Below are 27,763 nucleotides of genomic sequence, written 5' to 3' on the forward strand. Positions count from 1 at the left end.
AAACATGGCCTTCGATCTACTCTATTTGCATCGACCATGATGCCAATCAGAACTAATTCCATTTGCCTGCAAATGATCCTTATCCCTCTATTCCTTACCTGTTCATATGTCTGTCTAAATACCTCTAAAATGTTGCTATATATCTGCTTCCACCACCACTCCTGGCAGCGCATACCATGCACCCACCACTCTGTGTGAAAAAAAACTTGCCTCGCAAATCTCATTTAAACTTTTCCCCATCTCACCTTAAATCTGTGTCCTCCAGTATTTAACACTTCCACCCTGTGTAAATAAAAACACTGACTGTCTACATTATCATGCCTGTCATAATTTTGCATATGCTATCAGGTCGCACCTGAACCTCTGTGGTTCGAGCAATCCATGTTTGTCCAACCTCTCCTTATACAGTTTTATACAACTCTCCTTCTACAACTTCTCCAGTTCAATCCAGGCAACATCCTGAAGAACTTCTGCATCCTCTCAAAGCCTCCACATCTGTCCTGTCATGCAGTAACCAGAACTGCACACAACATTCCAAATGTAGCCTAACCAAAATGTTATGCTGAGATGGCTTCCCAACCTTTATACTCAGTGCCCTGACTGATGAAGGCAAGCATGTCATGTGCTTTCTTTACCACTCTATCCGCTCGAGTTGCCACTTCTAGGGAGCTATAGACTTGCACATAAAGATCCCTCTGTCCAAAGCTCCAAAGAGTCATGCCCTTTACTGTATATTTTACTCTTGCATTTGGCCTCCCAAAATGCTTCATTTCACACAGTTCCCACTTATACTTGCAGGAAGGAACTGCAGATGCTGGTTTAAACTGAAGATAGATACAAAAAAGCTAGAATAACAGCGGGTCAGACAGTATCTGTAGAGAAAAGGAATAGGTGACGTTTCGGATCGAGACCCTTCTTCAGACTGAAACATCACCTATTCCTTTTCTCCAGAGATGTTGTCTGACCCGCTGAGTTACTCCAGCTTTTTGTGTCTATTCCAGTTAAACTTCATCTGCCATTTCTCAGCCCAAATTTCCAACTGATCTATATCCTTTGACAAGTCTTTTGCGATCCATATCTCCATTAATTTTTGTGTCATCTGCAAATGTACTCATCAGCACAGTTTTATTTTCATTCAAATCATTAAGAGAATGTTAGAAACAACAAAGATCCCACTGCTGGTCACAGACTTACCGTCAGAAAAAATCATGACCCTCTGTATTCTGTGACACATCCAATTCGGGATCTAATTCACCATCTCAATGTGGATCCCATGTGACTTAATCTTTGGTATCAGCGTACAATGTGGGAACCTGTCAAATGTTTTACTGAAGTCCATCTAAATAATACGCACTGATCTGGCCTCATCAACCATCTTCATCATTTCTTCAAAAAAGTTAATCCAATATGTAGGACAGGACCCTCCCTGCACAAATCTGACAAATAGATGCTGACTATCGCTAAAAGTCCATGCTTTTCCAAATGCGAATAAATCCTGTCCCTATGAATATTCTCTAATAATTTCCCTCTCAGCGATGCAAGGCTCACCAGCATATAATATCCTAGTTTATCCCTGTTGTCCTTCTTAAATAAAGGAAGAACATTGACATTCTCCAGTCTGCTGGCATCTCTCTCACAGCTACAAAGAATACAAAGATCTCTATCAACGCCTAAGCAGGTTCTTCCCTTGCTTCCCACAATATCCTGGGATAGACACCATCAGGCCTTGAAGACATCCACCTTAATCATTTTCAAGAGACCCAACACCTTCTCCTACTTAATATCGATTTGCCTGAGAATATCAACATATCACTCCCTAATCATATCACCACCCATGTCTTTCTCCTTGTTGAATACTAATGTGAAGTACCGGAATGCATTTGCTAATTTCACAAGTGAGAAGTCCATTACAAAGAAACTCCTTGACAAGCACTTCTTCAAACTTTTACAATGCACATGTGTAAATGTTATTCTGTGATATTCTGTTGGCAAGAAATCTGCTCCCAAATGGGAATGTTGCCAAAATTGTCAAATTGCAGAAGCAGGTGTCCAAATTTTAATTACTGATACAAATGGGTTTTAATGTCATCGTGTTATAAATTGTGATAGATTACATTTTGCGCAACATTTTATCACCTGAAAATGTTCTCCTGTCGTTCTATTAATAAGTCACAGAAGTCATTGAATTTAAAGTGAGTAAATATGAAATCATCCATTAACAAACAGAAAAAACTAGGTTATTTATGTTGTTCTAAGACCTATTTTGAAAGGCTGTCAGAATTACTAATTTTCAAATGCAACAGGATAACCTGAACCAAATTATAATGAAATTTTTTAACCTGTGTTAAAATTGTAAGATATGAAATACATTTTGAAAAGAAACTATTATTCATCCTTGTCCGCACTAAAGTCTGTCTCTGGCTATGAACATAATTTTAGGATAAGCTGCTGGGCAACGCTTACGATAAATTTGCTCAGGATCCATTAGAACCCGAATGTTTATTGTTGCTTCATAAGTTAATAAGATTCGCATTTTCAAATTAAAATTCAATTAACTTAACTGGTATTGTCCCCATGCAGACGCTGATATCACACTCATTTGGTACTGTCCTTTCAAGAGTTCATTGGTTCAAGAGGAATACATTTAATTCCCATGGATTGTGTGCTTCTATAGGTATTTCAGCTTCCTTTCCCTCGCAATAGAAAAGCCTTGTTTCTACCCTCTGGACAACAGGCAGGTTCTCACAGCCCTTATTTAAATATACTTAATTGGTTATTTAAAAAGAGACATTCCATTATCCGGTGTTCCCAATGTGGCCTCCTGCATTTTGGCGAGACAAAGCATAGACTCATCAACTGTTTTGCTGAGCACTTGCGCTCAGTCCGCCAAGGCCTGCTGGATCCCCTGGTTGTTAACCTTTTTAACTCACCTTCCATTCCCAAACTGGCCTTTCTGTCCTGGGCCTCCTCCTTTGCCAGAGTGAGGCCACATGCAAACTGGAGGAACAACACCTCATATTCCGCTTGTGTAGCTAACAACTCAACGGTATGAACATTGAAATTTCCAATTTTAGGTAACTGCATTATGTAACTTCTCCGTTTTCCATCTTCCCCCAATAACAGCCCTCTTCTCCCCCCCCCCCCATCTTCTTTGCCCCACCTGAACTCACACCTATTTCTCCTTCCACCCACATTCCATCCTCTAGCTTCACAATTTGTAACTCTTCAATCACACATTTGTCTTACACCTTCTGTCTTTTCATCTCTGGCCTTTGTCCAACCATCTGCCTATCAAGAACACCTCCTTGCCTGTATCAACCTATTGACTACCAGGCTATGCTCTTTTCCAGCCAGCAATCAGTTCAAACTCAAGTACAATAGATAGAGCAAAGGAGAAGCTTACGAATGCCGAATATAGTTCTCAGTATTGTACTACATTGGAATGCATCAGTTCCTTACACAAAGTCCAATATTCTCAATGGGATAGAGATGAAACGGACAGAACCCTAGCTTGTGGAAGGACTGTTCAGAAACCTGATATCGGAGGGGAAAAAGCTGTTCCTGATTCTGGTGGTGCACACTTTCAAGCCTCTGTACCTTCTGCTGGACAGGTGCAGGGAGGAGAAGAAATAGCTGGTGTGGATGTCTTTGATTATGTTGGCTGTTTTTCGACGGCAGTGTGAAGTGTAGATGGAGTCAATGATTGGAAATCTGGTCTATGTGATGGACTTGGCTATATCCGCAACTCTGTGCAATTTCTTGGACAAAGCTATTCCCAAACCAAGCTGTGATGAATCACGAGAATATGCTTTCGACGTTGCATCTGCATAAGTTTTTAAAAGTCATTGCAGACATGGCGAATTCCCTCAGTCTCCTCAGGAAATAGAGGTGTTGTTATGCCTTCTTGGCTGTTGCATCATTGATGGTGGGCACTGGTAATATTAACACCAAGGAACTTAAAGCACTCATCCATTTTGACTTCCATGCCATTGATGTTGACTGGGGCATATATTCTACCATGTTTACTGAAGTCAATAACTAGCTCCTTCATCTTGCTGACATTGATTGAGAGGTTATTGTCTTGACACCATGTCACTAAGTTCTCTGTCTCCTTCCTGTACTCCATCTTGTCTTTGTTTGTGATTCAACCCATCACAGAGGAGGTCATCTGCAAACTTGTAGATGAAATTAGACCCAAATTTGGCCATACAGTGGTGAGTGTAAAGGAAGTATAGTTGGGGACTGAGAACACAGCCTTGTGGTTGTGATTGTTGAGAGTTATCATCGAGGAGGTGTTGTTACCTATCCTCACTGATTGAGGTCTATGAGGCAGAAAGTCAAGGATCCAGTAGCAGACGGGAAGCTGATTCTTAAGTTGAAGGCAGAGCTCTGGTCGATAATTAAAAGGCAATTGTTGATAGATTAAAGTTTTTTTAATCCATTGTTGTTTAAAAAATGGACAACAGGTTATGTTTACAGTAGTACAGGTTATGAGTTTAATTTCACAAAGAAATTAAACAAGAATGTATACAATTATGTTTATACAAGAACATATAAACAGGGTCAGTAAATTAGCATATCATTAAATGTTGCATGATGATGACAATCACCACAATTTTGCCTCTTTATAAAAATAATACCGTTCTGTGATAAGTCATTGAGGTAATGAATAGTGTAGGGTCGATTTACTTTGAGTTTCGAAGAATAATATGATAAGGCATTCATTAATGAGTTGAGTTATAAATGAGATTTATTCAATTGGTGATAATACAAGGCAGAATTACAAAACTGAAAGGGTCAATGCAGACGCTTGGTATAAATGCAAGCAAAAGTGTCCAATCACTTATTTTACAGGTAAGTGTGATAGTTACTTTGAATTGCAGACTTCAAAATTGATAATTCATATTTTTGGTGATTTTGATCAGTAATCTGCTCTATTTCAAATAGTGACAGGAGATCTTTTATCTCCACCCTAAGTAATGGACATCTTCAATTTGGCAATTCAGTTGCAACACTGTGTCAGCTTGGGTGAGAAAAATCAATGGAATTGGTTAGCAAACTCTGCCTCAGATGAGAGTGCTATGAATAGAAAAAACATGATAAGACAAAGGGCGAAGATTAAGGTCAGGGATGACATCTGCATTGAAAACTCAAGAGTATGTGGTCAACTGTTATGATCATTTACCAGGACAGCTGATGAACAAAGACCCTGTTCCTTCTTTCTTTCTTCAAGTTCTATAACTTCACCTGGCTTCAATTGTCATCAATAATTCTGTTGCTTCTTGACCAAAAAGGCAGAATTGAACTTTGTCCAATAAACATTGACACCAAGTTTATTTTCTTGGCATTCCGACTTGAATGAGATAATAATACCTAAGACATTGAAGATTAATGATTGTGATCTGCGCATGTTTCAGTCACTAAGTTTGAACTACAATGCAGTTTTTGACTCTTAACATTTACTTTTTCATGCAATGGAATGTTACAATTTTTTTTAACTCTCTTATGTTTGTGCTAGTCGTGTGCATATCACATCAATCACAATGGAGCACTTGAATGGTGTTTATAAAGTGGAGGAAGGTAATGGACATATCAGAGATCCCTACCTAAAGGAACATAACATCAGGACCCACCTGGTGATTAATCCAAAGGTAGGTATTAATTGGTTAACCTCCTCTCTTTGTGGTGCAAATCTTTAATTGGTAGCATGCAAACTGTGAATTTGGATCATGCATGACTACAAATGTCATACAATGGAGTTACACAACACAGAAACAGGCACTTCAGCCCAAAATATCTATGCCGAGTAAGATGCTTACCTGAGCTAGTCTCATTAGCCCATATCTCTCTAAAATGTTCCTATCATGTACCTTTCTAAATGTCTTTTAAATGTTGTAATTGTTTGGGTTTAGTTTAGTTTATTGTACTGGGATACAGTGAAAAGGTTTTGTTTGTGTGCCATTCAATCAAAGAAAAGACTATACATGAATACAATCTAGCCATCCATGGTGCACAGATAAAGGGTACAACATTTGGTGCATGGTATAACATTGAAGTTTGATAAAGCCATATTAAAGATAGTTCAAATGTCTCCAATGAGTTAGATGGGAGGTCAAGACCACACTTTAGCTGACCATTCACTTGCCTGATAACAGCTGGGAAGAAACTGTTCCTGAATCTGGAGGTATGCAATTTTAAACCTGTACTAATGGGAGAGAGGAGAAGAGGGTGAGACTGGTCCTTGGTAATGCAGTCCTTGGAACATTGCTGAACCAATGTCCGCACCTCCACCACTTCTCTGGCAGCTCGTTCCAAATACTCTCTACTCTGTGTGTGAAAAAGTTGCCTTTCAGGTCCCCTTTAAATCTTTCCCCTCTCAAGTCACATCAAGTCAAGTTTATTGACCTATGTTCAAGTATGGTGAGGTACCTATGCCCTCTAGTTTTAGACTCCCTACTCTGAGAAAAAAATAGTGACAATTCAGCTTATCTATGCCCCTAATGTATCGTATACCTCTTTAAGGTCTACCATGTGGGACCTTATTAAAAGTCCTGCTAAAGTCCATGTAGACAACACTTACCACCCTGCACTCGTCAAATCCTGTTGGTCAAGAGTTTAACAATTCCTGTTGCCTGTACCTGAGGTATGCCTCTTCCTTATTCCTGACCAGAGCCTCAATATCCATCAAATGCAGCACCCTAGTCCTGCCAGTCTTCACTAACAGGAATCTGCTGGCCATGTACTCTCTCTATCTTATTTTTAAAAAGCCTCCCACTTACCAAACTGGAAACAGCCCCCTCCAACCAACCTTTGAAATTTCTTGTTTAATGCCATCAAAATTAGATTGTTCATGGCATTGTTGCCTCTTTGATGAATAACCCTTCTATCAAGGTACCAATTTTTGTCAGAAACTGGATGCTGCTAGTAATTGGAAGTTAAATTTTGAGTGTGACATTATTTTATTTTTTCATAATTCCACTCGAAAGCAAGTCTATTCAACGAATCATATTGATGAATTCTCACAAGGACATTGAGTCTAAATCAGGAAATATAAAGCAGAAAACATCAATTACATTTAATGAACAGCAATGAATATGGAGCGTACAGATGAAACTAAAGGAGAGAAACAAATTAGTTTTTATTATATCTATTTTGATTTCGTTCCAAAGTTTTGAGATTCCAGACTTGCAAAGTTACATTTTCAACAATAATCATAACAGCACAACATTTTCTACCTATTCATACTTAGGAAAAGGAATACTTTATTGTCACATGTGACTTGACACAGTGAGATTCTTTGCTTGCATACACAATGTATACAAATAGCAGCCACTACAGCGCTGACAAAGTTACAAAGCACGCTGGGTCCTCCTTTTGTTCATCCCCCCCACCCCCCCCCCCCCCCCCCCAACAGTTCCCCCACGCCAGGTCCCCATTATCCCTATTGTTCATTGTTTTTCAATGTATTAGACCTAACTTTTTCACCCATGTTTGGTGTGAAACTAGGGGTGAAGCAGAAACTCACATCATTGGAATCTTTTCATTGAGTTTTTCAATGAGAATTTCATAGTCATAGAGTGATACAGCGTAGAAATAGGCCCAACTTGCCCACACTGACCAACATGTCCCAGCAACACGTCCCACCTGCCCACATTTGCCCCATGTCCCTCCAAACCTGTCCTATCCTTGTTCCTGTCGAACAGTTTCTTAAACGTTGGGATAGTCCCTGCCTCAACTACCTCCTCTGGCAGCTTGTTCCATACACCCACCAACCTTTATGTGAAAAAGTTACCCCTCAGATTCCTTTTCCCCTTCACCTCAAACCTATGTCCTCTGGTCCTCGCTTCACCTACTCTGGGCAAGAGACTCTGTACATCGACCCGATCTATTCCTCTCATAATTTTATACACCTCTATAAGATCTCTATACACCTCATCCTCCTGCACTCCAAGAAATATTTCAGCCTACTCAACCTCTCCTTGTAGCTCAGACCCTCTAGTCCTGGCAATATCCTCGTAAATCTTCTCTGTACCCTTTAAAACTTGACAACATCTTTCCTATAACATGGTGCCCAGAACTGAACACAATACTCTATATGCAGCCTCACCAAATACAGAATACATCTTGTGCAGGAACATTTAACTTTCACTTTGGATTTGTAGATTTAACCACATATGTGAACATCTCATTTACTATAAACTAAAGGCAAAATATAAGTATCATATTAGGGTCCATCTTTTTCATTTAAATATGCTAACCAAATGGTAAGGTATAATGATTGGCTAAAGTTTTTAGTTGGAATTTACCGCAGAGCACGCAGTGGTTACTGTGGATGTTGAGCGAGCTTGCAATTTATTGTGTATACAGGTAAATGGCAAGGTTACTTTGAGTAGAAAAATGTCTAGGGTATTGAATGGCTCAGAAGAATAAACCTTATTGTTTATTCATTGCTCGCTCTCATTCTAGACGAAGCTGCACAATACATTATCTTTTCCACTTTAAATGAGCCTTTAAAAAAAAATTCTGATTATGTAACTTAGAATTTACTTTTTGTCACAAAAATCAATTTAATTTTCACATATTTTGATTGTAAATTTAATAATTAAACCATTCTGCATTCAGTTGCTCTCTAATTATTAAATCAGAAACACGAGGCAAATCAATAATTCAAATATCTTTGAACTCTCTTGTAGAGAAATTTGCTAGTTTGGGGAATTCTAACTCCCTCTGATAGATTTTATCCTATTTAACCAAATCTGGAGAGTTTGGATACATACATTTTTTTGAAATTCTGCTGAAAATGAACAAATTAAAATCATAATGCTTATTATTGTGAGAGTTTAGAAATACTCTGCACCTCATAGTAATCAGTTGATAATTTATTTTCTTGACCGTGTATAAACATTTAACTACTACATCTTGACTAACCCATGATGAAACCCCTGCCTGTGGTCAGTGAAGATTTACAATGATGTTGCCAGGACTCGAGGGCCTGAGCTAAAAGGAGAGGTTGAGCAGGCTAGGGCGTTACTCCTTGGAGCGCAGGAGGATGAGGAGTGATCTTATTGAGATGTATAAGATCATGAGAGGAATAGATAGAATAAATACACTTTTACCCAGAGTAGTGGATTCAAGAGCCAGAGGACAGTTTTAAGGTGAGGGGGGAAAGATTTAACGGGAATCTGAAGGGCAACTTTTTAAAATAAAGTATGGTTGGTATATGAAACAAGCTGCCAGAGGAGGTTGTTCAAGCAGGTACCATCACAACGTTTAAGAAACATTTGGACATGTACATGGATAGGATAGGTTTAGAGGGATACTAGAACGTGGACCCCTTAGGCCCAACCCTCTCCTGCATTGGTGCAGCACCCTCTCCTTCCGCACTCCCCCCTCCCCCTCCCCCTCCCTCCCTCCCTCCCTCCCTCCCTCCCTCCCTTCCTTCCTCCCTCCCTTCCTCCCTCCCTCCCTCTTGGTACTTTCTTGCCAATGAAAGCAGCATCATGAGAGTGCTTGGCCAGGTTGGTGTGGTTCTTTGATAATGCTGGCTGCCTTTTTGAGGCAGCGGCTCCTATAGATCACTTTGATGGTGGGGAGGTGGACCAGGCAGTGTCCACCACTCTCCACAGCTTCATTCATTCATGGCCGTTTGAGTTGTTGAACGAAATTTCAACCCAAATGGTTTTGGAGATTCATTCACTAAGTAATCGCAAGAGAGATATTAAGGGAATAGAGCAAAATCAAATTAGTATTGTAAAACGATGCTAACATTAAAACAAATAATCAGTCAAGAATTTATTAAATTATAGAGTAGGTGTGAGTGGAGGACCAACCTCTTTCTGCATTCTTTTCTTCTATTTTCATCAATAGCTTAAATGTATGCCTCCTTCAAGGAGAGTAAGTCTTAAATTTTTACTCTCTCTGGACAGCATAATTTTTATGTACCTCTATTGAATTTCCACTCAGGACTACTTCATTCTAAAGAAAACAATACTGGTCTTGACAGCATCTTCTCATAACTAAACCGTTCTATCCCTTAGAAATCTTGTCTGTGCCCTCTCCATTACTATTGCATCCTTCTTGTAGTGAAATGACGAGAAATGTACATAGTGACCTAACTGTTATTTCATGTAGTTATTAAATAACTTTCCTGATCTTGTAATCTATGTCTCACCCAATAAAGAAAATGTTATGTGTGCCAACCTTCCACCTTATCTACCTCCTGCTACCTTCAATGATTGGGGACGTGAGGGAGGGGGGGGAGGGGGTGGACATATTCATACAAAGATCACTCTATGCCTCTATACTCACTGGTATCTCACTATTTATTATCTATTTCCCTGTCTTCTTTGCCCTTCCTACATAAATTATTTCGGGTTTATCTGTATTGATTTCAACTTTCTACTTCTCTGCCTGTCTGACCAGTGCATCAACTTCTTTCAAGCCTACAGTTGTCTTCCTAATTATCAACCACACAACCAGGTTTCTAATTGGCTGCAAATATCTTATTTATTGTTCTGATATTTAATTCTACTTCATTGATACATAACGCGAAAAGCAAATGGCTTGGTACTGAGTTCTGTAGGGCTTCACTATAAACAGCCTTCCAATTATTGAACCTCCTCTCGACCATTATATTTTTGGTGCCTGGGACAGAGCCAGTTTTAGATGCAACTTGCCAGACACTTGAATCCTACGGGTTAAACTTTGCAGGCCAATCTATCATATTTGCCTTGTTAAAATCCATTTCAACTGTACCAAAGCTTCATCACCCTCCCTGTTACGTCATTTAAAATTGTAATCATTAATCAAGCATAATGAGCATTAATATATGCAAACTGCCTCTGATTAATCTGAGCTGTTATCAATAAAATTAATGGCATCTTTCAGAATTTATTTAAATAATTTTCCTGCCATTAACACTGAATTGAATGCTCTTTAAATACTCTGTATTTCCTTTTTTTCTTTTCTAAACAACGTTAATCCATCATGAATGTCCCATTCTTTTGGCACATCTTCTGAAGCCAAAGAAGCTCTGAGTATTTTCATTCATTGCTGCATGTTGTTGGGCTACAGACCATTCAGGGCTTGCATCTCATCTACTTTCAAAGGTGTTAATTCATTTAATATTTCTCCCACAGTGCTTAATCTCTTTTTTCATGTACCCATCCTTCTCTGAAGTCCATATCATAGCCATCTTTGCCTAAGAAGGCACTAAGTATTTATTAACAATCTTGCCCATGTCAGCTGCCTCCACATGGATGCTATCTATTTAGTCTCTAAAAACACTATTACTTTTGTTATCTTTTTTGCTCATGACATAGTTATTAAATGCCTCATACAAACATTTATTTCACAGATTATCTGCTCTTGGTCAGGTGCTTCTCGAGTGAATATTTCCAGCATATGGTTTCTATTTCTGATTATCAACAATTACTGCTCCTTGCTTTTGTACATTTTTATGCTATCTTTTTACTCATTCAATTCTCCTGGCAATTTCACTCCTGCACTTTCAATACTCTTCTAAGCTTTCTGCAGTGGTATCTGAGTTCTCATTATGTCCATTCCCACCTTGTTGGTCATAAACATCTCAGGGATCTCCAAGTTTAAAACCCTTAACCTTTCTTTCTTTCTTGGAACGTATTTTCTATGTGCACATGGCATCTCCTCCGTGAATGTTTCCTTCTTCTCTGACACATCAGTTTTATTTTTGCATATCCGTGAAATTTGCCTACATATTTGCTTTGTACTTTTTGATTCGTGATTTCAAATTCTGTGGCCACGTTTGTTCATCCTTCCTATATCACCCCATCGTACAGCTGATTTTTAAAAAATAAACAAAACTATGATCCCTTTCTTTTTCATCCATTTCTACCTGAAAACTCTCTCACCAGAAATACCGAGCTCTCCTTCATGCCTTTGAAGAATTGTACATAGAAATCCATTGCTCTGCCATATGAGAGTTTGTGCGTTGATGTGTGTATCATTGAATGCTGCAAAAATGCTTTGCATTCCTTTTTCTAGCTTTAGTTATCTTTACTTTTCACCTCAGTAACAACTTCCCAGTCTTTCATTTCCAACTTTTCCCTTTTTATTTATGAATCTCTCCAAACTAATTTAAACACTCCCCAATAGCACAAGCCAATTCAAGTCAAGTCAAATTTATTGTCGTATGCACAGGTACAGTTAGGTACTGGCACAATGAAAATCTTGCTTGCAGCAGCATTACAGGCACAAAGACTCAACTAATCAGGGATAAGGTACGTCCCTGCCATGTTGAGGACTTGGAAATATCCAACCTTCCCCAGATCCAGTCCAAATACTCCAACAATGTGCAACAACTCTCTTCACTTTCTTCTCCAGAGCAAATTCGTGAACACTATCCTTAAATTTCTGTACTTGCTACCAGGAGTAACCAAAAGATTATTACTTCTGAAATATTGTTCATTTTAATCTTCTTTTCAGCTACCTGAAATCTGTCTATAGTGCTTCTTTTGACCTATATCCATGGTACTGATGTGGATCAGAACCTTGTCCTGAACAACTCTAACTGCATTCTTCAGGGCACTAATACCTCCAACAGTGTTTGACACTAATTTGCAGAGAGTCCACCCAATCTGCACCACACAGAAAACTCCAGATCTTTAGTATGGAGTCTGGTCACTAATTTCATGAATCAAAAACATATTAGAGGTTTTTTTAAATCAACAAATTATGTTTAATTTTAACACAATGTTCTATTGTCTGTGCAATATTTTACAGAGTATGCTTTTAATACCACAAAAGTAAAAGAATCATTCCAATTAATTTGTCCATTAGATCTCTGCACAGAACATTGATTGAAAGGTGGTTGATTAGACGCTGCCAAATATTAACATACAGATCGAATCTGGTCTACAGTATATAACGTCAAAAAAATCCTTACTTTGTACTGGACTGACATTAGCACGTCAAAATAGTGGGTGGAAGTGATATCCAAGCAGTCAATAAAGGAATTTATTGTACAAAGGTCCAAGTAAAATGTATACAAAATGCCATTTATAAAAGTGGGTGTATGTGAAATAAAAGATATCCATTGTTTCTACAAAGATTGCTTTGATAAAGCTTATTGAATTAGAAGAATGCCTGTCATAGCCAAATGTTTATCAGCATCGAAGTGAATGTAAGAAACCACTGGTTAGAAATCGGTTGACGCCTCTACAATAGTGTTATTCATTTGGCTCACATTGATCCAATGGCGGGAAACAATCAGTAGAATATTTGGTGGCCCTACATGATGTGAAGCACCAAATTGGGCTTTCCGAAGGAAGCGGATGGACAATCAATGGACAGAGGGATTGGGCTGAGGATTGGCTAAGTTAAAGGTGTGAAGGTGGGATCAGTTGTCAGGGTGGTAGGCTTGAGAGGTTGTAACTGATGGCCAGAGGTAAGAAAGAAAGAGGTTGGTGGATGTGGGCAGACTAGGAAAACATCATTTATGGGCGCAGTAGCTCCTTTTGCTTGTTCTGGAGGAGCTTTGTTTATCCAACATTGTTGGCATCCCAATGTTTCTGAGGTGCTCAGTGGTAGCAATATGGGGCTCATAGACTGGGGAATGTGATCAATGATCACATGATGAGAGGTAGTTGATAGACAGGTTTGGTCAATGCATCGATCGGTGGTGAATGGGGTGCTTGTTCTGCTGGGGCCTAATACTGTGCGAACAGCCAAAGGAGAATCAGGTAAGCACTACTCTTAAAGCCTGGTTCACAGTGCTCACTCTTTGTAATACAAGACTCAGGTATTGTGGAGACCTTCCTTCTATAACTGTGCACCAAGATTGACCCAGAGGAGGCCTTGTGTCATTGGATGTCACTGTGCATCCTAAGGACCCTCCTTTCTGGATTAAGCCACAAAATTAAATCATAACTCAGAATAAATATCATAGCATGCAACTCCCAAAGAACCCCCAATTTTCAACAACATTTCATTTTTCAATGAAATTTGATCATTTCACAACAAAAACATAAAACTGGGCATTTCTGCAGCAAAATGATGTTGTGGGTCAATGTTCACACTTCATCTTGTTGGTTGGAGAGGAGCCTCGTGACTTTGTGATGTGGACATACCAAAGTGTGGCCTACTTTAAACAGGGGAAGCCTTTGATGCAACATGAAACAATACTGACCATTTCAGTGAGGCTAAGAAATTGTATTCACTCATGGTCCTTAATCAGGTATAGCCAGTATATTTTATGATGGTACATGCTGTTACAGCATTCCGGCATCTTAAAAAAATTAAATGTCACTATTTTGTTTTCCGAAACGTGACATGAATGCTTATTAATCTTGTGGCATACATTTTTGTCAAAAAGGCACTGGGTATAACAAAAGATAGACACAAAGTTCTGGTGTAACTCAGCGGGTCAGACAGCATCTCTGGAGAAAAAGGAAATAACCATTTGGAAAATGCAAGTTGTTGAACCTAGGAGTTTAGAAGCGGGATTAACTGTAATTGCTGAAGCACATTCATTTGATTATGATTAAACCTTCTAATTATATTACCTTGTTTGCGTGGTTATGCCTTCACAGAACTTTTATTTCCGTGATAACATCACGGTTGGGTAGATCTTTTCAATCTTCACTAAGTTAAAAGATTTGCAGTAACGATCCTTGTGTATGTATACATTTTTACGTCAGGTGACTTATAACTTAAATGAAAGGACAGAATGAAAACCCGCAAATGTTAGTGAATATTGTAATCATTTAATTTTAGATGCATTGTTAATATAGGTCAGATCTTAAGAGATCACTTTAAATTTCTACTTCACTGATATGTATTGTTTAATCCAAGATAGGACATGCTGGGCAATATGGCCTTTAGGAATTACTGGTCTTTAACATCATTATTTTAAATCTTACAGGTCGAGAGACGAAGCCCACAGCATCATTTTAGACATCGGCACACAGCAGATGGAGCCAAGATGAGAGCTTCTGTTCGAATGACCAGATATCTGGAATCGTGGGGAGCAGCCAAACCCTTTGCGCACTTACACCATCGAGACAGTATGACGAATGAAAATGGCAAAATCAATACAGTAGTAAGTATAGACTAGAGGTTTTTTTTGTTGCAAAATTGAAGCAAAATATAAAGTATGAAGTCACAGTATTACCAATTACTTGAAAACCATAAGTACCACTTGTGATTCTTGCATTGCTCTTTCTCTAGACTGTGTTGCATTGTGGAATGAACATATAGGATGTTAGAATGTTTCTTAAATAGCAGGCAGAGAGGAGTGAAGTTGCATGCGGTACAAGTTTAACACTTTATTAGGCCACGTATGGTATTCTTAGTAGATGATTTATACAATTACTTAGTAGATCATTTGCACACAGGATAATATCATCATCAGGCACAATATTCATGCTAACCTACTGATAGAAATTGGGACACAAATTTTATTTTTAACGCCAAATAAAAGAGACTCAAATCTCATTGCACGCCTGCAAGGAAATGTGAATTAAATGCCACCCATCAAAGGCCACAAATTGTCACTATCGATATCTGGCTGTCAAAGTTTTTAAACCTCCGTATGTTTGTTGCATGACTGTTGGATCTCATTGTGTTTATTGCACTTTGATCATCATACTCAGCACAGTCATGCTGAGGTGTCCATCCTGATAACAAGCCTGTGCTTACGAGTGGCTTGATCCACTCATGGGCATGGCACTCAACATAAAAGGGCAATAACTCAAATGGGAGTGTGGCCCCACAGACTGAAGGTCCCCTCCTTTCGACTGCTGGTGCTTCATGACCACTGTGCTCACAATGGAACAAGTTTTTTTAAGACATGGACAAACTTTCCATGATTCCCTGCAGTAAAAGGCTCAGCAGCCACGATTGTTGCAGGGAGTTGTTTGACAGGAATCACACAGGTCATAGTTTGGGTCTAAACCATCGTAATAAGTTTTTTATTTTTGGTGACTCGACTGATTCGGGATTAATGCATAACAGAACCCATTTAGCAAACCAATTAAGGGTGCACTCCAGTTTCTGTGGAGGTGTGTTTTCTTAACTTTTTTCAGTTTGATCCAGGGAATAACAATCAAATATTATTTCACTTTTGCAGGATATGCCTATGGTTCAATACCGTTTCCATCGAAGTACAGAAAGGTTAGTATTGATTAACTAGTTTCATGCACATCTTGTAAATCATTAGCTTCACCAGCAATTTCGTTCAATGGTGCTTTATTCTGACATGTGCGAAGTGCAAACACACAGTGAAATTATTTTCTTACAAACAGTCCAGTAGAGCATCCCAATACCATCCCCGATTAGCAATTCTACAGAAATAGTCTACTGATCCCGTTTGGAAAAGGTGTCTTGTTTTGCCGCATTTTTCAAATCTATTCCATGCTCTAGTTGCTATGCGTTGTGCCTGATTCAGGAAAGCCTCAGGCTGCTGCGAGCCTCCGGTGGTCGCCTTTCTTTGTCGACCTGCAACCAACATCCTCTCCTCGCCTGTCCAGCTTTGTTCCCCGGGGCGCTTCGTGCAGCCAACCTTGAGGGCGTGGTAGGTTTGACCCTGGTTCCCTCTCCTCTCCAGGAGCCTCGCTCCTCTTCCGTCATGTCTATTATCATAGCCGACTCCATCCTCCTAGTCTTCGGGGGACGAGCAGTGGTGGCTCAGCAGGCTTCCTCTTCCAGACCATGGTCCACCTGGTCCTTATGACTGCTCTATCTTTCCCTCTCAACCCCATTCTCCTACCTTCTCTCAAGAACCCTTGATACCCATATAATTAAGAAACTATCTGTCTCTACCTTAAAAATATCTATTGACATGGCCTTCACAGCCTTATGTGGAAAGAATTCCACAGATTCACCACCTTCTGACTAAATAAATTCCTCCTCATCTCCTTAAAGGAACGCCCTTTGAAGCTATGACCTTTGGTCCTAGACTCTCCCACTAATGGAAAAATCCTCTCCACATCCACTTTATCCAAGACTTTTACTATTCGGTAAGTCTCAATGAGGACCCCCCCCCCCTCATCATTCTAAACTCCAGCAAGTATAGGCCCAATGCCGTCAAATGCTTATCATATGTTAACCCACTCATTCCTGGGATCATTCTTGTAAATGTCCTCTGGACCTTCTCCAGAGCCAGTACATCATTCCTCAGATATGGTATCCAAAATTGCTCACAATACCCTAAATGCAGCCTGACCAGTGTTTTATAGAGCCTCAGCATTACATCCGTGCTTTTGTATTCGAGCCCTCTTGAGAAAAATGCTGGCATTGCGTTTGCCTTTGACTTGCCGATTCGACTTGCAGATTAACCTTTTGGGAATCCTGCACCAGCACTCCCAAGTCCCTTTGCACCTCCAATTTCTGGATTCTCTCTCTATTTAGAAAATAGTCTACGCCTTTATTCCTTCTACCAAAATGCATGACTCCACACTTTGCTACACTATATTCCATCTGCCTCTTCTCTGCCCACTCTCCCAACCTGTCCAAGTCCTTCTGCAGAATTCCTGCTTTCTCTATACCTCCTGCCCCTCCACCTATTTTGTATCTCATCTGCAAACTTGACCACAGGTCCTGAGATCCCTTCATCCAAATCATTAATATACACGTGAAGAGTAGCAGCCCCAGCACCGACCCCTGCGGGACTCCGCTAGTCACTGGCAGCCAACCAGAAAAAAGCCCCCTTTATTGCCACTCTTTGTCGTCTGCTATCCTGCCAACCTGCTATCCATGCTAGTATCTGTCCTTCGATACCATGGGCTCTCATCTTCCTTAACTGCCTCACATGTGGCACTTAATCAAAGGCTTTCTGAAAATTTAGATAAACAATATCCACTGACTCTCATTTGTCTGTCCTGCTATTTACTTCTTCAAAACATTCCAGCAGATTTATCAGGCAAGATCTCCCCCTCACAAAACCATACTGACTTTAGCCTATTTTATCATGAATTTCTAAGTACTCTGTAACCTCATCATTTATAATGGACTCTAAAATCTTACCAATCACTGAAGTCAGACTAACTAGCCTATAGTTTCCAAAAATCATGTGCATCATGTATTCAGCAACATATGGGTATCCCGAGGTTTCTCCAAATTTCATGATGTTGCATTTGGGTGAGAAAATATTTTATTCAACACATTGACAGACAACTACCTTTACTGTTTCAGAACAAAGTCACAAAAAAGGAGATTTGAGGAAGAATTGACTGAAAGAATGATCCGAGCTATTGACGGAATTAATTCACAAAAGTAAGTTTACATTAAAGAAAGTAAAATAAGTGGAAACAGACAACAGACTTTAAAATTCAGCGTTAAATATAATGCCACACAATTTATCTAATGTTTGTATTTGGGTTTATTAGTATTTCGTGGTAGTATGGACAAATTTAAAGCTGTAACCATCTCACCATTTCTTTGGCATAATATGCAGACAGAAAAAAATGACAAAAGTGTAACTAGGTTGTGATGTAATTCATTGATGTGCAGGAAAATAGATCTAGTGAGAAGTACAGGTGCCATCATTATTAACATTTGTTGTGCAGCAAGTATTAGGCAATTACTGGCTCAGATCATTCTTTCTTTCCAAATGGTTTGGGATTTGGATAATTATCATTCGGCAGAGTAAATATTTTTTATTTACCAATAAACCCACATTAAAAAATCACACTCTTCCATTGATTCAATAATACTGCCCAGTTTTTTTAATTTCTCTGTGCTTCAACAAATATTTTATCTTCAATCGGTTCCTTTCTTGCCCCATTGTTTTCCACTCGCAGAGAATCTGAAATCAGGTGGTCCAGCTGAAACCAATCTTCTTGGCCCAACCCCAATACACATCTCATGAATCCTGCAGTTCACACATGTTTGTATGATTTCATCTATCTTAGGTTCTTGATTGACTGTCAAAAGTGAACCTTGCAACATGTGAGATACCATGGCGTTTGATGAGATGATCCATGATTCAACTACATCCTGTGCAGTTTTACAGAGGTTAATTAGAAAATTGTAGGGTTGTTTTATGCAATGTTTCCAGCCTTCACAGACAAGGAATGAAAGTAGCTGCCAATGTGCCCACTATTTTTTGATAATCCAATCCCTGTGGACAAGGACTTCTATTAAATTCTACATCCACAGTGATCCAGCAGGATCCAAAATGGAAATGACAGTTAACTTTACATTACCTCTCAATTGAAATTTGTTACTTAGACAGAATTGTCAGAGTCTGAATCTCTAAGTTTAACCCAGCCAGACCAATGGAAATGGGCTACCATGTAGCATCCTCGCTTGTCTACCTGCGTGGGAGTGGTATAGAAACAGCCTACCATGGACATGTGTGGATCCAATTAAAATTTGAAGTCACCGGACAAAGATGCCATTGATGCTGAACAGCTATTTTGAATAACTATGTGATAACAAATGTAATTTTGTTTCAGACAACCATAAATCTACAGTGCTTTCCCTGACTCTTTCCAACTACTGGCAGCTTCTTGCAGACTCTTGCCCCATCACTAACCTTGCGTCATAGTGCTGGCTTGCTGCGATTTCCTGCTCCCACACATCAAATATTAACATTTTTCAAGTTTCAGGAATAGGTGGAGGAACAAAATGAGGCCACATTTAAAAGTGGCTTAGGAAACAAATAGTTCCATTTGCTTCAAGCGGAAGACCTGCATTCCACTTATATGATGGAGATTAAAATCACAGCTATATCTTGTCCACGATAAATTTGCTCATGCCTTGAGTTGTTCTTAGATTACTACAGAATTTTAACTGCTTACCACAGCAGAAAATTTGCACTACTCAAAAGACCATTCAAATGGCAACTACATGAGGAAAGAGGTGGAGGGAATTGTAGTTTTAATCACAGTAAAGGCCTAGATTGTGGGGTAAAATGGAGAGGTTACACACCATTGAATAAATGAACCTCTAAGTACATTGACTTCTGGTTTTAATTAAATCTCTACAACCTAAACCACCTCCTCAACATCCAAACTGCTCCCTCTTCCTCAACATCTGGAGTTCTGAAGTCCCCATGTACAGTATCAGCAACTATTTGTACATTCTTTCTGCTGGACTATTTGCTGCCCGACATTAGCGGGTCTATCATTTAAGTTGACCTCTGGAAAAACCACATATTTGCAAGAAAGCAACATCACATAGAAATAAAACATGATCCAGATACCTTGTCCCCAAAGAATGCCATCCTGCCCCCTCCGCCCTGTACATGTAACTGGCCAAGTAAATAATTGGGCTCTGTGCTTACGAGCAAAGCAACTGAACGGGAACATCAAAGCAAACTGTGGGACCCAGATAACATTTCAGTGGAATGACTATGCCTCCAGCCTAAGAATTAAAATTGAATCACTTGGGACACATTTTAGAGATGAAGCTATAATTGAATAAAAAACAGTTCAAATCTGACAGCCTTTTGGATCAACAGCTTTTTATTTCTGACATATCTAAATACTGATTGGATGGTCTGTCTGATTAACTTGTCTTTGAGCCAGCTGCAATCACAGTTAAATCTAACATTCAATTCCCTACACACTTGTACTGTGCACTTGCACTGGGACTAACTTATTATCTCTTCACATTTTCCCCTCTCACATTTTAAATTCTTTTGTGTCCATTTTTTTTCCTTTACAATAGCTTGCACATCCCTTAATTTCTGTTTTTTTTAAAAATCTCAGTATTTTGCAAATCTGTGGGTTATGTCTCATTTCAATGTTAATGCTTTTGTCTCCTTTCCACATCTCTCTCTCAAAAAGATATTTTGGTTGGGTTTTTTTAATTGAACGCGGGCTTCATCTACCCTGAGTCACAAATCAATTCTACTGATTCCAGAAGTGCTAAGGTGGAAAATTACAAGTTATCCTTCAAGTAAATAGAGTAGAATCCCATGACACTACTTTATCCTTCCTACCTGGCAGACAGAAAGACAGGAATCTAAAAATGTATGTGGTTTTACTGTTTTTCATATATTCGTTTAGGCACCATAAGGTTCAGAGGATGTTACCTAGTAATTGGATCCATTTGTGCACTTTAAGTGTAAAGATCACATAAAAGGCATTCAGTTGATGATTAATGAGAGTGTAGATTTACATTAGAAATTTAGGAAAGTTTAACTGTGGGCACATTCCATGCATTATTCACCTCTGCAGGAAAAATATTTCCTGGCATCTGTCACACTGTCAATGTGTACTGTTGGCATTGTCAATGTGTACAATATCGATTTCTCGCCATAATGGCAGCCAATGGGCCATTTGGGCACATCTTACTAATATACCTACCAGGAACACATTGTGGCACTTGCCAGCAATGTTTACAATTTAACAAGACATTGCTCACATCAGGACACCAGTCCGGGCACCTCCAGAGTTTACAAGAGGCCACAGAAACACTATTTAAAGTCTTTAATATCTGCCGCAGCTTTTTTGCCTGCTTGAGTACATTGGTGCTCTTAGAAAGCATTGGCCACAGCAGCTGGGACGAATGCACTTCATAGGAATTTGATCAGATTGGCATTCAATATGCACAGATCCTCCAAAGGGTTAACATTTCAAACTAATCATCATTAACCAATAAGAAATCCCCCATGAGCTGCTAGTTGAGGATCATTGCACAAATATTTAGGGAAGCTCACTCATAATAATTCGAGGTTGAAGCACATTGCTGTCTACAAATGTATCCGATCAATGTGCTGTGCTGCTTTCCTACACAATTCACCACATAACACTGGAGCTCTTTCACACAAGCCTAATTGTCAAATCCCCTGCATAACTCAAGCCTTCAACAGCAGGGGCCTCTTGCGAGCGATTTTCCATCCCAGCAAGCAGAGTCCCTCATGTTTGCTACCTCTATCATGACTTCCTTATATATGTGTATGAGAAAAAAGGAGATAAATCACAAGGATATACACCAACTCCTACTGGGGCTCAGACACAATCATTGCCAGAACAATATTTTCAATGTTCCTATGCAATAATGGGACAATATGTATTTCTTTTAAATGGTTCTCACACTTTCACAGAGCTTTACAATAATAAAAAAAATGAAATCAAATTCAAATATAAAGGAGCAACATGTCTTGAAACTAAGTACCTTACTGCCTCTTGCATTTCACTATGGCATACCAAAATATATTAGGTGACTGCAAAAGGAGTTGAATACAATATAATTGCATTATACTTCAGTTAAATAAGGCATTGAGGAGACCATATTAAGAATAATGTATAGGAAGAAACTGCAGATGCTGGTTTAAACCAAAGATAGACACAAAAAGCTGGAGTAACTCAACAGACAGGCAGCATTTCTGAAGAGAAGGAATGGGTGACGTTTCAGGTCGAGTCCCTTCTTCAGACTGAAAGTCACAGGAAAGGGAAATGATAGATATAGAAGATGATGTAGCGAGATAAATAACAATGAATGAAAGATATGTAAAAAAGTAACAATGATAAAGGAAACAGCCAGTTGTTAGATGAAAATAAGAAGCTGGTGCGACTTGAGTGGGGAAGGGATAGAGAAAGAGGGAATGCTGGGGTTACTTTAAGTTAGAGAAATCAAAATTCATACCACTGGACTGTAAACTGCCCAAGCAAAATATGAGATGCTGCTCCTCCAATTTGTGTTTAACCTTACTCTGACAATGGTGGAGATCTAGGACGGAAATGTCAGTGTGGGAATGGGAAGGAGAATTAAAGTGTTTAGCAACCAGGAGATCAGGTAGGTTCAGGCCGACATGAACAAAGGTGTTCAGCGAAACGATCGCCCAATCTACATTTGATCAAGCCGAAGTATATGATTCCACATCTTGAACAACGGTTACAGTAGGTGAGGTTGGAGGAGGTGCAAGTGAACCTCTGCCTAACTTGAAAGGACAATCCTTTCAGGTTAGGAAGAGGTTCATTTGCATCTTCAACCCAGTCCTCTCTCTCTATCCCTCCCCCACCCAAGTTGCTCCAGCTTCTCATTTTCACATAATAATTGCCTGTTTCCTTTATCCTTGTTACTTTTTTGCATATCTTTCATTCATTGTTATTTATCTCTCTACATCATCTTCAATATCTCTCATTTCCCTTTCTCCTGACCTTCAGTCTGCAGAAGGGTCTCAACCTGAAATGTCACCCATTCCTTCTCTCCAGAGATGCTGTCTGTCCTGCTGAGTTACTCCAGCTTTTTGTGTCTATCAAGAATAATGTGTGCAGCATTGGTAAAATGTAAGGTAGAATATAAATGCATCAGAAGCAGTTCAGAGAATGAGTAATGGACTAATATCTGTAATGAGCAGCTCGTGTTGAAAACAGATTGGCATATTAGTTATGTCCACTGGAAATTAGAAAAGCAGGGGAGACACATTGAAACATATGAGATATTGAGTTGCCTCCACTTGCAGTAGAAGCTGAAATTGGGGGTTCCTTTCCAATAAAATGGGTTGCTCAATTAAAATAGATTATAGAGCTAAAATTTGGTCTCAGAAGGTTGTAAATTTGGAACTCTTCTTTCAAGGATGGTGAAGGCAAAATCTTTAAATAATTTTACGTCAAAGGTAGATAGATAGTTGGTAAGCTCAACGGGGAAAGGTTACCAGATGTGGGTGGAAATGCAGAGTTGAAGTTAAAATGCAATCAGCTATGATCCCATTAAATGTTGGAAAGGCTCAAGGAACTGCTCTTGCCCTTAATTCATTTTATTTATGTTTACAAATCCAGAAATACGACACAAAGTTGCCTGTGTACCTGACACCTGGAAAGGTGCAACTGCCAGCATTTCTGTTTTTAAATCCTAGAAAAGTACAGCACAAAAATAGCCCCTCCACCCACAATGTCAGTGTCAAACATGATGTTAAATTAAACTAACCCCTTCTGCCTATATGTCATCCATATCCCTCCATTCCTTGTATAGTCTTGTGCTGATCTGAAAGCCGCTTAAACACCACCATTGTTTTGTTTCAAATTCCAGCATTGGCAATAATGTTTGTCTTCTATTATAGAAAGTATGTTTGCTTTTGCAGACAATGGCTTAAATCTGATGACATTCAAAGAATTTCACTTTTCTTCCACAATCAAGAATTGGAAAAAGAGGTAAGTGCCACATTAATTCAAGCTTCTGTACCTCTAGTCTGATGGAAGCGAGGAGAAGAGGGAGTGACCAGAGTGAGACAGGTCGTTGTTTGCTGGCAGCCTTGTCGAGACAGCATGAAATGTAGATGGAATAGTTTGTGCCCGTTTAGTTTATTACGGACAGAACATTACATTTTTGTGACCTGCTGTTTGAAATGATTGCAGTGTACAGGCAGTGATGACCCCATACTGTCCATAACTGCACACATCATCAAGAGACATGGCCAGCCTAGGTGGCAAGTCATCAGAACGTCATCCTGCTCCTTTTAAAGAAAATGTAGAAGCAGTAATATGATGGGAAACTGTGGGGAGCCAAATCTGGACTGTAATAAAGAGAAAGAAAGTAGATGTGAGAGAGAACATGCACAAACATTTTCTGAAAGTACATCCCTTGGTGGAAGATATTAAGAGAAGGAATTACATTCTCAGCTAGAAACTCTATTGCATAAATTTTGTTTGCTATCCAATAGAACGTCAAATGTTTAATGACTAAAAGCAAGTGAGTATTTATTATGTGGAATACAAAAATCATCACATCGCTTCCAGTTGTTTAGTGCAAATGATGTGATAATGCTTGGATCAACATGGTAATATCCGATGGTATTAAAAACTTGCTTTAGCTGTCACTCAGTTCATTTATTTTTTGGAGTGATGTATTGGGCCTGCTTCAGAAAACAGGAAGGGAACCAGTTGAGTAGATCTGATGGGTTGAATCTACCTCTTAGTTCCACCTACAGCAAGGTCCTCATTGATATTCGCTTCCTTTGCTCTCACCACCTTCCCAATTCACTTAAATCTTTTTTGCAACCCCACTGCCTCACCCAACCCTGCTGAATCCACCAGCAGCTAATCTCAGTCTTAACCCCCTCATGCACACCAATCTTATGATGACAATAACTCTCCCAGAACTTCAACCCCTTGTTCACAGCCTGGCTCCACCTCACCCTCAACCATCCCAGATTCTACAGCCCCCACTGAGTTCTTCCAAGTTCTTCTGTTCTAGAGTCCCACATCTGCACTTTTTTTCTTTCCACCTATTTTAATTTCACCATTAGTCACACAATGGTGGTGCTAGCAGAGCACCAGCCTTTGTGAAGACTTAGCATGAAAGACTATAGCCACAGAGGCCCATGGCGTGTGGGACGGTTGACCATGGAACTCAAGTGCAATGGAACTTTGCTGCCAGTAGTCCACTTGCAAAACATGCGAGGGCCCACCACATATCACCAGTCCAATGTGCCTTTCCAACTGCAGAGCAATCTCCAGGACCTGTATCAATCCACACCTGGAGGCAGTGCTTAGAGGCTGGAAGCAAAGCACAAGCTCAGGAGGTAAAATAAAGAGGGTCAAAGTCTGGCATATTGCTCGAAGAGTTTGAAAACAATATCGGAAAGATGGTAAATGATTTGAGATGAATTTTCAGGGTTCAATTTTCCAATGAGATTTTCTACCACCTGTACCACTAGCCTCATCCACAGCTCAACTTCAGGACATCCACCAACAATCATTCAATATTCACTCCCTCAGTTCACATGGCTCACCCGACTCACACATGTAGCACTAGTACAAACCTTAGGCTCACTGATCACTAGCAGTCATTCAAAGGTAACAATCACAGCCAATGCTGCGCTTGCCAGTTTTGAGGCTGCTGTTGTAGAGCTTCACAATTTGGCAGATTTCACTCCAGGCCCCTGTGATGCATGAAGACATATTGAAAATCAGTCAATGCTGAAATTGCCCAGTCACTTTCAATTGGCAAAGAAAGCCCTCCACGTCTGGAGGCAACTTCTTCCAACACGATATATTATTTTATATGACAAAAATGAATTTCAGCACTAACCTGACCACTTCCTGATGATTATTAAACTTCAAATAGGAATAGAAAGCCTCCAAAGTACTTATATTCACACCAACTGCAAGAGGAAATAAACCAGCACATCATCTGCAAGTGTGTTATAATCCCTTCAGCAAACAGAAGCAGGTATCCTTCAATCGATTTAAGGTCATGTTCAGCTGTGCAAGGTTAAGAAAAGCTGTTAGCTGGATTGTGGAATTGGTAAACGACAGAACTGACTCAAATCAGTGGTGTAAGCTGATAAAAAAAAATTGTCAAGTCAAGTCAAGTCAAGTCCATTTTATTTGTATAGCACATTTAAAAACAACCCATGTTGACCAAAGTGCTGTACATCTGATTAGGTTCCAATGGAAAAAAAAAAGAAACATACAGTAGCACGCAAACAGTTCACAGCGCCTCCTCAATGAGCCTCAAACGCTAGGGAGTAGAAATAGGTTTTGAGCCTGGACTTAAAGGAGTCGATGGAGGGGGCAGTTCTGATGGGGAGAGGGATGCTGTTCCACAGTCTAGGAGCTGCAACCGCAAAAGCGCGGTCACCCCTGAGCTTAAGCCTAGACCGCGGGATAGTGAGTAGCCCCAAGTCGGCCGACCTGAGGGACCTGGAGTTAGAGAGGGGGGTCAGAAGATTTTTGATGTAGGGGGGGGAGTGTCCATTTAGGGCTTTCTACGTGAATAGGAGGAGCTTGAAGTTGATTCTGTACCGTACAGGGAGCCAGTGGAGAGAGGCCAGAATCGGGGTGATGTGGTCCCTTTTACGGGTACCCGTCAGGAGTCTCGCTGCGGCGTTTTGGACCAGTTGCAGGCGGGACAGGGAAGATTGGCTGATCCCAGTGTATAGGGAGTTGCAGTAGTCTAGGCGGGAGGAAATGAAAGCGTGAATGATTTTTTTCTGTCGTCGAATTGGAGGAAAGGTTTGATTTTAGCTATGGTTCGAAGTTGGAAGAAGCTGGCTTTTACCACAGCGTTGACTTGCTTATCAAATTTTAATGCAGAGTCAAATATCATGCCGAGGTTTTTGACATGCGGTTTGACTAGGCAGGATAGACTTCCAAGACTGCCTGTTATCAATTTGATGGAGTCGGGGGGGGGCGAATAGGATGACCTCAGACTTGCTCTCATTTAATTGGAGGAAGTTCTGTGCCATCCAACATTTTATGTCCTCAAGGCAGTGTAAGAGGCTGTTTAAATTTGACTGGTTGTTGGGTTTCAGGGGGAGGTAAAGCTGAGTGTCATCGGCATAGCAGTGGAAAGAAATGCCGTGCCTTTGAATGATTTGGCCAAGGGGGAGCATGTATAGAGAGAAGAGAATGGGGCCTAGGATGGAGCCTTGTGGAACTCTGCAGGAGAGGCTAGCTGGAGCAGAGGAATAACTGCCTATGTTGATGGCGAAACTCCTATCTTTGAGGTACGAAGCGAACCAGCTCAGGGCAGTGCCATCAATGCCAACCGCGTACCGGAGACGGTCAATAAGGATGGTGTGGTCCACTGTATCGAACGCTGCGCTGAGGTCGAGAAGGAGCAGGATTGCACAGTCGCCGGTGTCGATGGCGAGAAGCAGGTCGTTGTGTACCTTCAACAAGGCAGACTCTGTGCTGTGGTGGGCTCTGAAACCTGACTGGAAACTTTCCAGGATGGTGTTTTGGTGCAGGTAGGGCACTAATTGGTTTAGAATTGCCTTTTCAAGGACTTTTGACAGGAATGGCAGTTTGGAAATGGGTCTGTAGTTGCTAGGCAAAGTGGGGTCTAGGTTAGGTTTTTTCAGTAGGGGCTGGACCACCGCGTGCTTGAA

General features: G+C 40.0%; 1 protein-coding gene across 4 annotated transcripts in view; it reads left to right on the forward strand.

Annotated features, from left to right (window-relative positions):
- Positions 1–27,763, forward strand: part of adcy2b (adenylate cyclase 2b (brain)) — a 371,550-nt gene that overhangs the window by 282,100 nt on the left and 61,687 nt on the right. For all 4 annotated transcript variants that reach the window (XM_078428257.1, XM_078428255.1, XM_078428259.1 and 1 more), the window contains 5 exons: positions 5,519–5,651; positions 14,900–15,076; positions 16,106–16,149; positions 18,169–18,249; positions 24,011–24,080. In XM_078428257.1, the coding sequence (XP_078284383.1) occupies positions 5,519–5,651; positions 14,900–15,076; positions 16,106–16,149; positions 18,169–18,249; positions 24,011–24,080 (505 nt within the window). The remainder of the gene's footprint in view (positions 1–5,518; positions 5,652–14,899; positions 15,077–16,105; positions 16,150–18,168; positions 18,250–24,010; positions 24,081–27,763) is intronic.

The sequence above is a fragment of the Rhinoraja longicauda genome, chromosome 2 (assembly GCF_053455715.1).
Source record: "Rhinoraja longicauda isolate Sanriku21f chromosome 2, sRhiLon1.1, whole genome shotgun sequence".
Lineage (NCBI taxonomy): Eukaryota > Metazoa > Chordata > Chondrichthyes > Rajiformes > Arhynchobatidae > Rhinoraja > Rhinoraja longicauda.